Raw genomic sequence first — 16,108 nt, forward strand, 5'->3', positions numbered from 1 at the left:
TAATCGGTGCATATAATTTTAAACAAAAATGGCAGAGCTTTCAGACCTTTTAGATGAATACACGTATATAAAACGTATTAGAGGTCTACCGAAAATACAGAGTGAAAATAAAATAAACAATAAAAGATACGTCTGCTATAAAGATGGCTGAGTACATAAAAGAATCAGAACTTAACATTTTATCACTATTTCTATTATACACTACGTATAATTAAGTAAGCATAGTTGTCACTTAAAACCAAATGATGTATTAAATGAAAGCCCCCCAATTTGTGGATACATTTGGGCATATTCTCTAAGTTTACTGGTGAGAAGTTACTAACTTTGGCCACTAATCTGTAAAACTGACTGAACTAGATTTGAACGTTCATATTTATTATGCGTCCCCAAAAAGAGAGGGAGCAAGCGAGAAATTTCGTGCGAGTACTATACTTATATGATGTAAAGCAAAAAACTGTAAGAACTATAATAGTTGTTGATAAGATATTTATGATATTCCATATAAACAGAAATACGCCAATTGCTGAAACGAGAAACTGATATGGTCGGACGAACTGTTAAAAATAGACGTGGAACCGAATTATTTGAACGTTACTAAAATAACAAAAATTTAAATAGTGCAGAATGTCTCATCATTAATAAGAATTGCCATAACTTCCAAATCAATTTTGTTAATTTTTCAAAATTAGAACAGTATTATTAATGAACTTTCTTTTGTACTAATCTAAATTTAATAGTAAATTAAAATATCATTTTATTTTATTACCATCTTACCATTAAAGCTGCTTTAGTTTGTTGTAAAATTTAAAATTGTTTACATTTCTTTTTTATTTCGGGCAGATCGGAATTCAAAAATCCGAAAATGATAGCGAGAGTGACGCTGAACAGGTCGGAAATAAGGTACTTAGATGACGGCACAGTGGTTGAATTTTGCATGGTGTTTTTTGATTAAAGAATTAGCAACATATCCTAGTTCCACATCTATCACATAATAATATATAAAATGTCAATCCCAAAAGACGTATTTAAAAATAACATTTAAGGAGCAATTACAATAATTTAAGAGAATTCGAGGGAGCACATTGTTTCAAGTAGACAAATTTCTAATCTGTTTTGGTGCAAATAGTATGAAAAAAGTCCAAATTTATCTTCTATGGTTCTAGACGCTCTAGAACATGGCATTTAAAGATTACATATGATTTCCACAACACTCTCGATAATAATAATAATAATAATATCGTATGGTTATACGGAACCGACGGCTTTACGTGCCCTTCGAAGCACGGTGAACGGCTCATATCATTTTTAGAAATGAAAACGTCGTTGTTGGTGGCGAGATTCGAACTCGTGCGCTCTGGCTTACAAAGCCAGTATCTTACCGCTGAGCTACGGCCGTCCATAACACCCTTGATGAGAAATCATTAGTAGGAGGTTGCAACAAAAAGTCTTTGTGGCAGCGATATTTTGTGAAATAAGTACTCACATCTCGACACCGTGCTGTTCTACATGAAACATGTACTGATAGATCAGTTTGGATCAGAAGAGTATGGCGATTACACGCAGAAATGTGTAATTTACTGTGAAGCGAGATATAATTCTTCTTCTTCCTCAACTTTTCCCTTCTCAGAGGTCGCTGTTCCTTACTCTTCTTTACTACTTATTTCTGTCCATCTTGTCTTCTTCATTTGAAACTTTCTCTCTCAAGTCACGCATTCGTTCCATCTTCTCGGTTTCCCTCTACCACTCTTTTCCTCAACTTCTAACTTCTTTTCTGACGTGATTAACTAATTGCAGTCTTTGTTCTTGAACCTTTTTTAAAACTGTAGTCACCCCGGCTCTTTCCCTAATCACGTTTATCTTGCATCTTGTCCCTTCTAGTCATACCCAACATCCACTGTAACATTTTCATTTTAGCTACCTCCATCTTCTTTTCGTGAACCTTCTTTACAGGCCACAGTTCACCGTCATACATCAACGCAGGCCTCGCCACATTCTTGCATACCTTTCCTTTCGGTCCTTCGGATTTTTTTATGACAGTTTACCCCGCTAATTCGCTTCCAGTAAAACCAACCAGCATGTATTGTGTAAGCAATTTCTCGATTTAGTGTCCCATTTTCCGTTATGTAGGATCCTAGGCCTAGGTATTTAAATTCTCCTACTCATTCTAGTTTTTCCCCAAGCAACTCCACTTCTACTTTACTTTATTTTCGACCTGCTAACCTTAAATCTTCCTTCTTCAATAGTCATTCTCTAACCATTCAACTTCTCCGACATTTCTTTCCTCTCCGCCACTAACACGACAACATCCGCAAAGTGCATTGACCAAGGAATCCCTTCCCTTGTCTTCTCTGTCAGTAGATCCATAACAAGATTAAACAGGTAGGGACTCAGTGAAGAGCCTTGAGGCAAACTAACCTTTACTGGAAAACTTTCAGTCAATCCGACATAAGTCCTTACTTTGGTGTACGCTCTCTTATACGTATCCTTTACTAGCCTTACGTTCTTCTCAGGAACCCATTTCTCTCACTTACATCTTCATAGCTCTTGTCTAGAAACTGTGTCCTACGCCTTGTCAAGATTTATAAATACCAAATATAGCTCCCTTTTCTTCTCGCTGTATTTTTCTATCAACAACATATAATCCTTACACTGCTCCTAATGGTATCAAGTGCGATAATATACAGTAGCAGAACAAATCACCTATAGTTTTTATCGGCACACATTTGAATACGAATACTTATACGGAACATATTGAGGTTTTAAGCTATACAGGTTAATTTAACCCGTCTTTTGCACTTTCATATACAGCAGCCAGTTGGTGTATAGTACATCTTTCATGAACTATTTTACAAGTCCTTGGACTTCCGAAGACCTGCTATATATAAGCTCTGCGTTAACGCCTGATACACCTTTTATTTGGCCCTGGTAGTCTCGAGTCTCTTGTATCAAAGCGACATCGAACCCACCCATAGCAACAGTAACTTCTGCGGAAGCTGTCTCACTGTGCTAAAGGTTCGCCTGTCCGATCCGTGTCATTGAGACCTATTTGGGACAGATACAGAGTTCGTGACTGTGGTCGTCTCTCTGTCGTTCCCTCTACATTTGTATTTATGGATTCAAAAGTCATTTATTTATTAATCCTCTTCTGGGCCATCTCTTTATCCGGTGTTTATTTTAACCTCACAAGTTGGGACCAAATGCTCTCAGGCACGACAGTGGGCTCATACCGTGCCAAGGCTATATTCTCCCAGAAATCGTCAGGTCTCTGGGACATCGCTTAGGTAACACTTTTGCCCTTGGCACGATGATGTTACAGCTCGGGATTGTGGTGGCGTCGTAGTGGCAGCGCAAATATCACCATATGTTAGTCAATTGTGATGTGACTGTCTGGTGATTTATCGATTTAACATGGTGTAGATGAGTACGTGTGTACGTGCATTTTGAGTTTGTGCGTGTGAGTATATGTCGCTTAGTCAACAAATCTACAGTTAACTGCACCCCTATGCTATATTCTCAGTTGATTCGGGGGTGTTTATTTGGTTGTAACTTGTGCGCTCCTGTCCTGTATATGATTGGTCCTATATACCCATAGGACGTTTCTTATTAGCCATTGGAACACGTGCATTGGAACATACCTACGAGGTACCTATTAACACGCTTTCCACTTATGGGAACATAAAATTATGAAGAAGTAAAAATAGTGGTATAATTCAACTAAAGAATGTTGCTAGTTCTTCTTTGTTATTTTCTCTTAAACTGTCAAAAATATTCAGTTCAGTATGTGGTATAGTTATCTACGTTTGTTATTTGTTTTACTGTTTTAAACAAATTTATATTACTAACCTGACATCTATTTAAACTAGATGCAGTTTCTTTCGTTTTTTCGTTAAATATTTTATTGCATGTTAAATTTTAAGGGTTTTGAAAATCATTGTGTTATTTTATTTTTTTTTTTTATAAAATATGCATGTATCGATATCTAACTCTTCCCACATTACTGGAAGTGTATGTTTTATGTTTTATTAACGTTTGTAACCAAATAACGTAAATTAATAAAATAATATAAATTATTTTTTTAGTAAAGGATTATAACCTGCTGTACGGGTGACTCATAATCATAAATAATGGGATTTGAGTCAATTTATAAATGGCACCACATACTTACGCCATATATTTTACTTACGTTTAAAAAATATTAACCGTTTTTTTAATAACTAGATTTTAATGCTAATACATGCATATGAATTCTGCGCATACATCTGGACTAATCTTATGTACCAACTTCCTGGGTACTCCTATGTCTACCATTATCCTCCACAGTGTATCCCCGTTTACAAAGTTATATGCTTGTTTGAAATCTACAAAAATTGGATGTATAATGTAAAGTGTTGACTCCAATAGTTTTTATAGACCCCAGGTCAATAGTTTTAACGGCAATAGTTTTAACATCACAATAGTTGTAACTAAAAAACGTCCTGTGCTAACATGAACCCAACAGAATTACTCCTCTCAAAACTGATCGACATACTTAACTACTTTTACCAACCTTTATTAATGAAGGTGATATTCAATACATTCATATGTTGTATCTTTGCTATATTTTCATAGTTCTTTGTTTGTTTCTTTCATATAGGGATTTCATTTAAATTTATTCCTTCCGAAATGTTTTTTCTACATTCAAATGTTGTACCTGTGCTATATTTTCATAGTTCTTTCTTAGGGATTTCATTTTCATTACTCCTTCTGAAGTATTTTGTCTTGTTTAGTGTGCTTTTTTAAGTATTTCTATCTCTCTAACCTTTTATTGTTAGATAAGATTTTAACATTATTCCTGTAATTTCGTTTTAACATTCCTTCAAAATTGTAGCCCCTAGATCATCCAAGGAGCTTACTTGATTGGACTAATCCGGATCTTTACATTCATTATCTTCTTTTGCTATTAATTTGTTTCCTTCTCTAGAACTCGTCCGTTCTATATCAGTCGTACTACAAATATCCTCTTATCAATAGTAAGTTATGCCGAAGCTGTTTTACTACTGCCTGTTGGATTCCGACTGAGGTATTTAAGAACTATTTAGAGCAGAAACATAATCCGCGACTCTCGCGTCTCGTTCCCTTTGTAGTCACAGAAGTCTCACTCATTTGTATGTTCTATGTTTTGGGTCATGTTTTTTTTCCAAGATGAACTTGGTAAAAACAAAAATAATGTCAAATATACCGAACATTAGAGAAATAACGTTGAACGACATCAATTTAGAAACAGTAAGTGAATACATCTACCTGGGACAGATAATGAAAGTTAACAAAGAAAATCAAACTGCCAAAATTACCAGAAGAATAAGGTTAGCGTGGACAGGATTTGGAAAACTGAGTTGGATCTTGAAAAGCACTAAAATAGAACAATATTTGAAAACCAGAATTTACGATCAGTGTATCCTCCCTATACTCACGTATGGTTCACATACGTGGACACTCACCAAGTCTAATATGGATAAAATAGTAAAGGCACAAAGAGCGATGGAAAGATCAATGCTTGGGGTGAGACTTATAGACAAAAAAAACAAAAAAATGGATTAGAAGCAAAACCAAAGTAAAAGACGCATGCTGCCAAATTAAAATGGAGCTTTGCAGGACACAATACCCGACTGAAGGATAAGAGATGGAACCACGAAATACAACAATGGAAACCATGGTTAGGAAAGAGAAGCAGAGGAAGACCACAAATGAGATGGGCTGATGACATTAATAAGATGGGAGGACACAACTGGAAGTAAATGGTGCAAAATAGAAAATACTGGATTGATTTGGGGGAAGCCTATGTGCAAAGTTGGATTACTTAAGGCTGGCAATAGATTTTGATAAGAGCTATGACCTTGTAAATAACAGGTAAACTTGTGTCCTGCATCGGCATGACTCATAGCTCTTGTCAAAATCCATTACCCCTAGAGCCTTGTTTTGTCATCGAATTTACTTGTTCATTCTCTTGGCCTCTGAGATTCTTATAGTTTTTTTACTCTTTTTAATTTGGTAAGTGAGATTTTTAACAGCAATATCGCCGCCTGTCTGCGATATCCTATAAGGATATTTAGTTTTTTGACTGGTAGCCTTAACTAATGATTTCATCGATGGGATACAACGTAGGGTAGTGTCCCATAATGTAGTATTCTTGAAATATATTACTTATCACTTATGATGTATCTTCTTTTGTTTTAAAATTAAAAGAATCATATTGCCAATGAAAAGTAGCTATAGTACTGTATTGTTAAGCCTTGATAGTTATATTTTCTTCCACCCAACTCATTTTTCTTTCTAAATTCACAATATCACATAAATTACAATGATACGCTACATAGATTTCATTTTTAATTATTGTTATATTAATGGCTCTATTAACAATATTTTGTTTCGATTTCTGAAATAAAGCATGTTATGTCAATGTCCAGTAGATTACACACCAACTCTTCCAAAATCAACTTTACCAACGTCTTAATTTTGTTTTAGGTTATTGATTTTATTCTAATTGAATCTAAAGGGCACGACGAATCGGCAGCTAATAACGGCAGTGTAGAAAATAACACAGCTAAGGGAGAACCAGAAACATTGATAGTTTTGGCCGAAGAAGAAATAGTAGCTATCGATTTAAAGGATGATGGTTGGCGAATGATGGATTTGCCGTATTTGGCATCTCTACACGCGTCAGCTGTCACTTGCAGCCAATATGTTTCAGGTAAAAGATAATTAGATTATTCCCCTTTTATCAGATTAAAAAAAAACCCTCTATCTTGTTTTATAGGAGTTCCGGAGGAACTGTGGGAACACCTTAAAGACGCCGGCAAAGTACAGACCAGCCATCTCTATTCGAATCGTTCTTGGCCTGTGGACGGAGGAAGCCTTCTTTGTTCCAAAGGAGCTGTACCTAAACGAGAGTTGCTACTGACAGGTCACGAAGATGGAACCGTCAAATTCTGGGACGCCGGAGGTGTTACTTTTACTTTAATTTACAAATTCGGCACAGCTCAGTTTTTCTCTGGTGATGATCTTGAAGGTAAGATATGAAAAGAGAATGGTTTTTTACTGTTAATAGTATCTGGGTAGTTGACACTTATAATTTAGCAATTATTTAGCAATTTAACAACACAGCAATTATTCAGAAGTCAATATGCTTTCATATTTGGCATATAAAATATTACTCACAGCCAGTAAGTTTCACGTGTTCTCCTCAGACAGTTTTATGATACAAATGGTTTTTGTATTACATACAATAACTCGAGAAAGTTTTCCTATCACAGATATAGTTCAATTATGAACATCCTCGTGCAATGATTTAGTTTTCGACACTGATTAACGACACTAATAAAACTACAGTTTGGCGTTCAACTCGCTTTGAATTTTAGCAATGAAGCACCATTTCGGACATTCGTGTTTCGTTAGTTTTCTGAATTTATTGTTGGTTTACCAGAGTAGTTTACTCTAGAAGGACCAATTTCGGGAGCATCTTCTAAAAGCTACTGTTGTATCAAATTAAAAATTACTGTTTATGCTTTAAAATAAAGTGTATGATATTTTTTGTATTCTATTCTAGAAGTACATCCTGATCCGGAAGACCTTGAAGATGAATGGCCTCCTTTTAAAAAAACAGGAATCTTTGATCCCTACTCCGATGATCCAAGATTGGCAGTCAAACGAATAACCCTTTGCCCATTGTCTGGTACTTTAGTGGTTAGCGGCACCGCAGGACAAACCGTAGTTGCCAAATTCGACACTGAAGTACTAGAAGGACCTTTAAAAGTTTCATCGATGAACATTGTCAGTGACAGAGATGGATTCGTTTGGAAAGGACACGGACAACTAACGCCAAAACAAGGTGAGTCAATTTATTAAAAGTCAGTTTCAATGTATTAAGATCAAAAGAAACTCTTTACAAAAATATTTACTTAATATTGTATACACAGGGAGTATAAGCCAATCTAGAGGATTCCAAGCAACGGCCATTCTTCAAGTTCATCCACCCGCAGCTATCACATGCAACGTTCTTCAGGCAGATTGGGGATTGGTTTCAGTCGGCACAGCTCACGGACTTGCACTTTTGGATTATATCAAAAACAAACCTATTTTGGTCAAATGTACTCTTAATCCTAATGGTAAGTACCATTCTCATATGATAAAAGTATCGATGATAAATAAGTTAAAATTTTGTTTACACACTTACTTTACACACATTATATCGACAATAGAACTATTTCCAAGTTCCAATAAAGATTGATACAACGAATCGTGATAGATTTCTTGATATCTTATCAGTATCAATCAACATCAGTATATGTGTCTTTGTCTCTATTCGCCATCGGCTTGCCTAATTACATTTCTTCACATATTTATTTTAACTCAAACAAAGATTAACCTTTACCAGGCATGTCTTGTATAATTGTCTACCACCTTGTGTTTTTTTATTGTTTCCTACCTATCCGGAAAAAAATTACGCTGTGATTCTTCATATCAGTTGATTCTTATTTTGACAAATTTGAAATTAATTTTAAATTTTACTTTTTTTTTCAATCCAATCGTCCATTTAAACAATCTCATTTCAACAACATACAGTTATTGTTCTTCTTTCTTTTTAATTATCTAACATTCACTCACATACTAAATAGAATTATCTCTTTAGTTTCATTGGCATTTTTGTATTTTACACAACACACTATTCGCCTGCTTCCATCTCATCCATCTCACTTTAACTGTACTGCGCGCATCTCCATATGTTTTCCCATTGCTTTGTAATACCGATCTTGAATACCTTTTCTATTTGTAGTAATAACTGCATCTTCAAATGAACATTTTTTTCTTCTGTGAAATAGCATCTAGTGGAATATCCACTAGCATGAATTGCATTTGTATATTGAAGCAAAGCAATATAGGGGTCTGTACCTGATTATTGACATTTATTAAACATATTCTTTACAGCTCTCACTGTTCATTTTACAAGTCCATTACTTTATGGATGATTAGGGCTTGACGAGACATGTCTAATGAATATATTAGTCTCCACATCTTAGGCAACCGACGATGACCACATTGGTAGTTCAAGTTGCCCAACATCATATCATAACAGTACTGTAGCCAACTGGCTTACATTGACCGTACATCTTCCATTGTCTATTATAATCCTCGGAACTTTAACAGATCTGCTATATGAACCCGATTAGACCCGATGAACCGTCTATTTGGTTCTGGTATACTCAAGGCGACAACGAACCCTCTCTTAGCGACAGTAAATGAAATATTTGCAATTATACAATTGTGGTTAATATCCTTCGATTATAATTACAAAAATATTATTTATGGAGAGAATGGGCATATAAATATTACTGCATAGTGCGTGAAAATAATGTAATCGTCAATTATTATATGGTTAATAAGATCAATATCATAAGACTATAAAACTTTTAATGAAAATTACTCACACAGCATGTAATGAGCTTACTTATAACCTTATTATTTAACGGTATTTCTATTTAGATCTCACTGGAGCGGGCGACACTCCAATATCCCGACGAAAGTCCTTCAAAAAGTCCTTAAGAGAGTCATTCAGACGTCTAAGGAAAGGTCGATCCCAGCGTCGGAACACTAATAAAGACGACAAAAAATCAACTACTTCCCCGCCAACTAAGAGAACTTTACCGGCGGCTACTGATGAGAATGTAAATCCTTTGGAGGCCAAACCAGTTGAACGACAGATCGAAGCCAGACCAGCTGATGATTCCATGGGATCTTTTGTAAGGTGTTTGTACTTCGCCAGAACATTTTTAGTCAGTGGTAGGTATATTACATAGCTTCCATATTATAAATTTTTTGGGATATTTATTTATTATTGAAAATCTTTTAGTGCAAAACACAAACCCCACTCTTTGGGCAGCTACAAATAATGGAACTGTCTACGCCTTCACCATAACAGTTCCGTCGTCTTCGAAACGGGACACAGATGACGTTTCGTGCATGCTAGCGAAAGAAATTCAATTAAAACACAGGTAAACCATTATTTTCCCCTCTATGATTGTATTTTAAATCGTTATGATTCTAGGGCTCCAGTGATAGGCATAGCCGTATTGGATGGATCGAGTAAACCCCTTCCCGAACCTTTAGAAGTAGAAAAAGGAGTGGCACCACTGCCGGATACAACTCAAGCACATCGAGTTGTTATCGCATCAGAAGAACAATTCAAGATCTTCACTCTTCCCAGTTTGAAGCCTTTCTGTAAATACAAATTGACGGCACATGAAGGTAAGTTTAGTTGTTCTTTATTTTAAATCAATTAAAAACCTAATAGCTCAATCAACGAATATCTTATTCAGTTTGTATATTATAAAACTCAACGAACATTTTATAAACATTATGATTTTTTAGGGGCACGAGTGAGGAGAATGGCTTTCGCCAACTTCAGCTGCCAAATGGACGAAGTAAAACATTCCGAAGTGGACTTACTCTGCTTAACAAACATGGGCGATTGTCTAGTATTAAGCATTCCAGATCTCAAGAGGCAGCTAAACGCAGCAGCTATTAAAAGGGAAGATATAAAGTAAGTGTTATTAGATCTACAATATTAGCTAATATGTAACCATTAAGGATTTTTTGTTCAATATTATTAAACCATTGTATGGAGGAGCGCCGCCGTCTATTCTTAATCTTCCAAATTTTAGTATTCTCCTAATTAAAAATCATAAAAAACATTTAAATAGGTAATACAGTGTTATCAGAGCTCTACGTAAATTAGGAAAAATATATGTGATGCTCGCCTGTAAAATTCATTTTATAATACATTGTTTTTATTTTGTATCTAGCTCTAGCATCAACGGAATTTTATTCATTTATATTTAAATAAGGTAAATGTGAATAATTTTGATTGGAGGGTATTTCAAATCAACCCAATGATGTATCTCCTTATTCATATTGAAAATGCCTTTATTACAATGAAGATTTTCGGTTTTCCAGGTGTGACTTTTTAAAAGAAGGTTGTTCAGAAATGTTCTGCCAATATTTTTTTGCTCCTTAGCCACTGACAAAGCTAAAGTATAGCTGGATAATATATTTGAAGTAAATTTTGCAGATATGTAATATTGTGCACGTAAAAACTGTCCTTGTGAAAATACATGCTATTGTTGTTTCCCAATCGGTTGAATTGTTTTCTAAAACCATTCTGTTCTTTTGATTTCTATCTATCAAAATTTCTCTTTAACCTGTTTGATAATATTTTAGTAACTTACACACAATATTAAGAAGGGTTTTTTGGCCCTTCACTATCACTTCAACTATCACTTCTACTAAACATAAAATATGAATTTTAATTTTATGGATACTTCATTAATAAACTTCGTTCATTTTCCAGTGGTGTATCGTCTCTGGTGTTCACCAAAGATGCTCAAGCATTGTACCTCCATTCCTCGTCAGAGCTTCAGAGGCTGTCTTTGGCGACTTGCAGCGTAACAATGGCTCGATGTTACTTGCCTCTACCGGCGGGAGCAAGAGATGACAGCGAACAAGTCGAGGTGGAAGTAGAACACGAGGTATTGGAATTATCAGAGGCCCCTTTAGTCAACGGCAATGCTGAAAGTAAAGAGGGCAGCGTCGCAGACAAAGTAAGCGAGATTTTTAAACAGTAGTTATTAAAATTTATATAAAAACTAGAAATATTCAAAGTAGGGCGTTAATTCCATTTGTTTTCGACGAAAGTATAGTTAAATACGTAAATATATCACGCATAAAATTAAAACCATATATATATATATATATATATATATATATATATATATATATATATATATATATATATATATATATATATATATATATATAATGTATTATTAATATATATTAATATATAGTAATTTATAATGTTTCAGTCTGAGGATGCACGAACAAACGGCGACGAAACATTGCACAACGTGACGGTGTCGAGCAGCGTCGGTGACATAACCATCGATAGCGTAAAGGATCATCTCGGTTCAGGTGAGGATTTAGCCAGAAAGCTTAACAATGTAACCGTTACGAAAACTGTGACGACAATCGTTACCAATAGTAGCATTCAAGAGGGCGTTGCCACGTCGAATAGTACTACTACAACCGTGACGTCGGGTCAAGAGGCTAGTGAGTGTTGCTTTTTGTTTTTGTTTTTCCCCTTTGGTCATTTTTTGCTAGTTGGATCTAATGAATTAACAGTCTTAGGGTTTCAACGATAAGATAATATTGTTTTTCAATTTCAAATAAATAGTATTTTTTATTAATAGAAATAATATTTCACAAGAAGGTTTACTGTAGCTCATTTTGTATCTCGTATTTTAAAATTGTATGTCTGTATATATATATATATATATATATATATATATATATATATATATATATATATATATATATATATATATTATAACTCAGAAAGTCGGCGAAAATCCAGTTCTGTAAAACAAAAATTAATTGCTTTATGGCAATTTTTGCCTTCCTTTCTCTAATGAAGATTGAAGATGACTTTGTGAATTACTTATTCCTATTTTCGAAAACATATTTTTATCTACCTGAATTTCTTGTTTTAATATTTTTTAATCTTTTAATGTATATTTGTGTCACTTCATTGAAAAAGTTAAATACAAATTTCAGATTTATTAAAAAAAAATCTTCACAACCTCGTGCTTGATATGCATCTGATTGAGAATCCTCAACTTATTGCATTACTATAAATCAAGAACAATGTTATAGGATGGCATTAAGATGATATTTATTACATAAAGAAACTATAATGAGCACCAGTAACTAATCACTGATAACAATATTTAAATTATTCGGTATAAGATTGTTAAAGCATTTAAATCATTTTTCAATAATCATCACAATCATTGTGTTCTTTCACGTAGTTTCTTTTCTGTTGCATCTACTTAAGGACAATTTGTTCATTGATACACGCGTATACTTTGGTAACTGCACTAAGGTGTTCATATGTACATTGTCTTTATCGTGTCTATCGTGTCATGTGATACATGGGATATTTTTTGTCATATTTCATCATTATTTAAAATGGCCAACGGGCACCATTGTTTAAAGTTATTTTAAATTAGATCATATAGCAATTAATACTTTTATTAAAAGCTCTGTACTACCATTCAGTATTTTCTAGATTTTTGTACTAATCTGTCACGAAACTTCTAAATGACGACCGATGAATTTTCAATGGGACGGCGTAAAAAAATTTGATAGTATTCCACTTTTATGGAAATCGCTGGTTTAGGTCAATTTATTTTTCCCGTTTTCCATATACTGATAGAATTCAGTAGTTTATTTATTGATATCTGTCAAAATATGACGAATTTCATCGAATTTTTTCTTAGATGACAATATGACATACATCATTCGAAAACTCTTGTATCTTGCATATATGTCATGTGATACATCACTTACACACTTTTGTATTACTCAGTATATTGTTAGATTTGAGAAGAGCTATAACATATTACTTTCCATATAATCCTATTTAAAATACTTTTACAAAATGGCGCTCATTCGCATTTGCATAACCTTCAAGACGAAAATAAAAAGAGTTCATATTAATTATAAGAATGAGTGACCACAGGATATGAAGAAACAGGTACACTGATACAATATTAGATGAATTGTTTTGAGACTGAGGAAAGTTACAATCGGATCAGTTACCGGCAATAAGAAGGTACAATAACAAAACAGAAATTGACAACAGAGATTGTTACTTTTATCAGTCTACTATGTCATTTTCCAAGTATTAGGAGCGTAGAGACACAAATACTTGTTTTTCATGATATTGTTTGATTTGCCTACGGTGCATGACCGTATATAATATCTTAACAAAACTTGTAACATTTCACTTCTTAAAAAGTGTCCGATGGTATTTCATGGGATATTTTTTGTCATATTTCATCTAAAACACAATGTGAAAAACACAATAGAAGAAAAACAGACGAGCTCAGGTTAATAGTCAGATCATGTGATAAAATAAAAAAGACAATAAAATATTGACAGATGACACAGAATATATACATGACAGGTGAAATCTTATTTGTATATAATTCATATAACACAAGATAGAACAAATTGGAGGGTAAAACAAATTATAGATAAAATAGCAAAATATTCAAAAATTTTTTAGCAATTTCAACTAACTAGTACATCGGGATTAAAGAATAGTATAGTAGTTTATACTATACTAATCTAACAAAATGTCATGTTCGTAGCATCTAGTGTTAGCGGTGAACTGCAATAGAAACAGAATACTACATCTTCATTTTATTCATGAAATATAATTCAGTATCATAAAAACATGTGATTGTGATGAACCTGTGTTTTGTCAACGCTTTACATGTGTTTTTTGTTGCTTGTAGTTATAGAAAATCTGGAGGACGGAACACCGGCAAATTTAGAGGTTAGCTATTCAGATCTTCCAGCGATCTACAGTACTAATTTTCTGTAGTTACTTTTATCTACTAAAAAAATATATTTATATCTAACACTGTATAAATGATTTCGTTGATTATGTTGGTGTAGGGTTTTTAAACAAAATAACATGTGTATGTAACAAGTATGGTCGGGATGTTTTAGAGGAAGAACCGGGGTACATCTGTAGGTTTGATTTATTAATGAATGTTTTGTAAACTGAAGTGTTCATAAAGTTTGACGTTTCGGTTTCCCCTTCGTAAATAGTTCTCAAAAAACAGTATTTTTAAGAATTCTGGAAAATATAATGGTATAACCAATGAGTTGGTGACATATTTAACCTTGATCTTGTAGGCAATATTTCCATCCGTGTGTGAACAGCCGGTTCAATTGGATTGGATACATTGTGAGATTCGGATTGCTGATTGACATCTAATAAAATCAAACGCATTTTTCACGTCGTTGTCGTACTATTATGCCTCTAAAGCGACAAGCAATTGGCCGATCTACACCTCACACACTGAAAAAAGAGCATTAAGTCTGGAAAATATTCGAGTACATGCCGCTGCGCCCCGTTCATCTGAAAATGATTGAATACGTACTACTCAGGCCTATGTCTGAGACAACAGGAAACAAGACAGCAGATGTTCGAATAAGCACCGCTCGATCAAGAAGAACACTGCATGCTGATTTAAATGTTTGTACATTCCGCTAAAACAGTAATAATGATTACAGTCTTCATCAAAGTGTCGTCATTGGAAAAATGGGTAAAATTTGCATGTGCTACACCAGTGGAAACATTAAACTGCTAGAATTACATCCACTACCCCAACCACTATCAACGCTGCTATCAGATGTTACAAGTGAGTCGAAGCATTTCTTGGAAAACATCCGCCAATACAATTCATGTTTCCAAATGACATTGTGCGCGAAAATTGCATACCAACATTCAGAGTCCAAGCGCAAATTTATCATCGTTCCGGATCGCTTCTACGATTGCTGGATGCAGATGGCAAGTTTCTTCAAATTTATTTCATGGCAAACAGTGATGAACAAATTGAACAGTGATGAACAAATTGAACCATGATAGCATTACAATACGTGCACTAGACGAGAAATCGTGACTGTGTTACAAGCATTTTTCGATCAACACAATGAATTAGTTCAGTTGTTTAAAACTGCCATCCAACGAATGCCAGCCGATGACTAGGGAGTTGTAATTCGAGCAAATAAAAGACCCGTTGGCCAATGCCAACGACAGTTTAATGCACCAACAATCGATGAAGTGGCAATCGTGATAGATGAAGAAGAATTCGAATCGCGCGAAATAATTCTTCATCGCAGAAGTGGTGACTTTCAGCGAGTCTCCGAAACTCATCGCTCATACGACGGATTGCAGTATCCGATTCTAGTTTGGCGAGGAGATCTTTTCAACATTAAAATGAGAAATCCACAAACATACGAGGAAATGAATAAGAAAGTCAGTGCCATGAATTAGTATTCGCATCGATTGATGATTCGTCAAGACGCTGAGAACCACATTCTGAAATGTCAACGATTTTTTCATCAATACATCGTCGACATATACGCAAATATTGAAACGACTCCTATATATTCGATTGGATCAAACCTAGTTGCGTTCTGAAGAGTACATCCATTTACGAGA

At 34.5% G+C, this 16,108-nt stretch overlaps 1 protein-coding gene across 1 annotated transcript in view; it reads left to right on the plus strand.

The window, feature by feature from the left end:
• l(2)gl (LLGL domain-containing protein l(2)gl) overlaps window positions 1-16,108 on the plus strand; it is an 84,280-nt gene that overhangs the window by 59,301 nt on the left and 8,871 nt on the right. Inside the window, exons 7-17 of the mRNA XM_072542171.1 lie at window positions 6,502-6,727; window positions 6,794-7,045; window positions 7,583-7,864; window positions 7,953-8,141; window positions 9,517-9,813; window positions 9,884-10,025; window positions 10,079-10,278; window positions 10,402-10,573; window positions 11,381-11,630; window positions 11,895-12,138; window positions 14,391-14,431. Of these exons, the coding sequence (XP_072398272.1) occupies window positions 6,502-6,727; window positions 6,794-7,045; window positions 7,583-7,864; window positions 7,953-8,141; window positions 9,517-9,813; window positions 9,884-10,025; window positions 10,079-10,278; window positions 10,402-10,573; window positions 11,381-11,630; window positions 11,895-12,138; window positions 14,391-14,431 (2,295 nt within the window). The remainder of the gene's footprint in view (window positions 1-6,501; window positions 6,728-6,793; window positions 7,046-7,582; window positions 7,865-7,952; window positions 8,142-9,516; window positions 9,814-9,883; window positions 10,026-10,078; window positions 10,279-10,401; window positions 10,574-11,380; window positions 11,631-11,894; window positions 12,139-14,390; window positions 14,432-16,108) is intronic.

This window comes from Diabrotica undecimpunctata, chromosome 1 (assembly GCF_040954645.1).
Source record: "Diabrotica undecimpunctata isolate CICGRU chromosome 1, icDiaUnde3, whole genome shotgun sequence".
In the NCBI taxonomy this organism is placed as follows: Eukaryota; Metazoa; Arthropoda; class Insecta; order Coleoptera; family Chrysomelidae; genus Diabrotica; species Diabrotica undecimpunctata.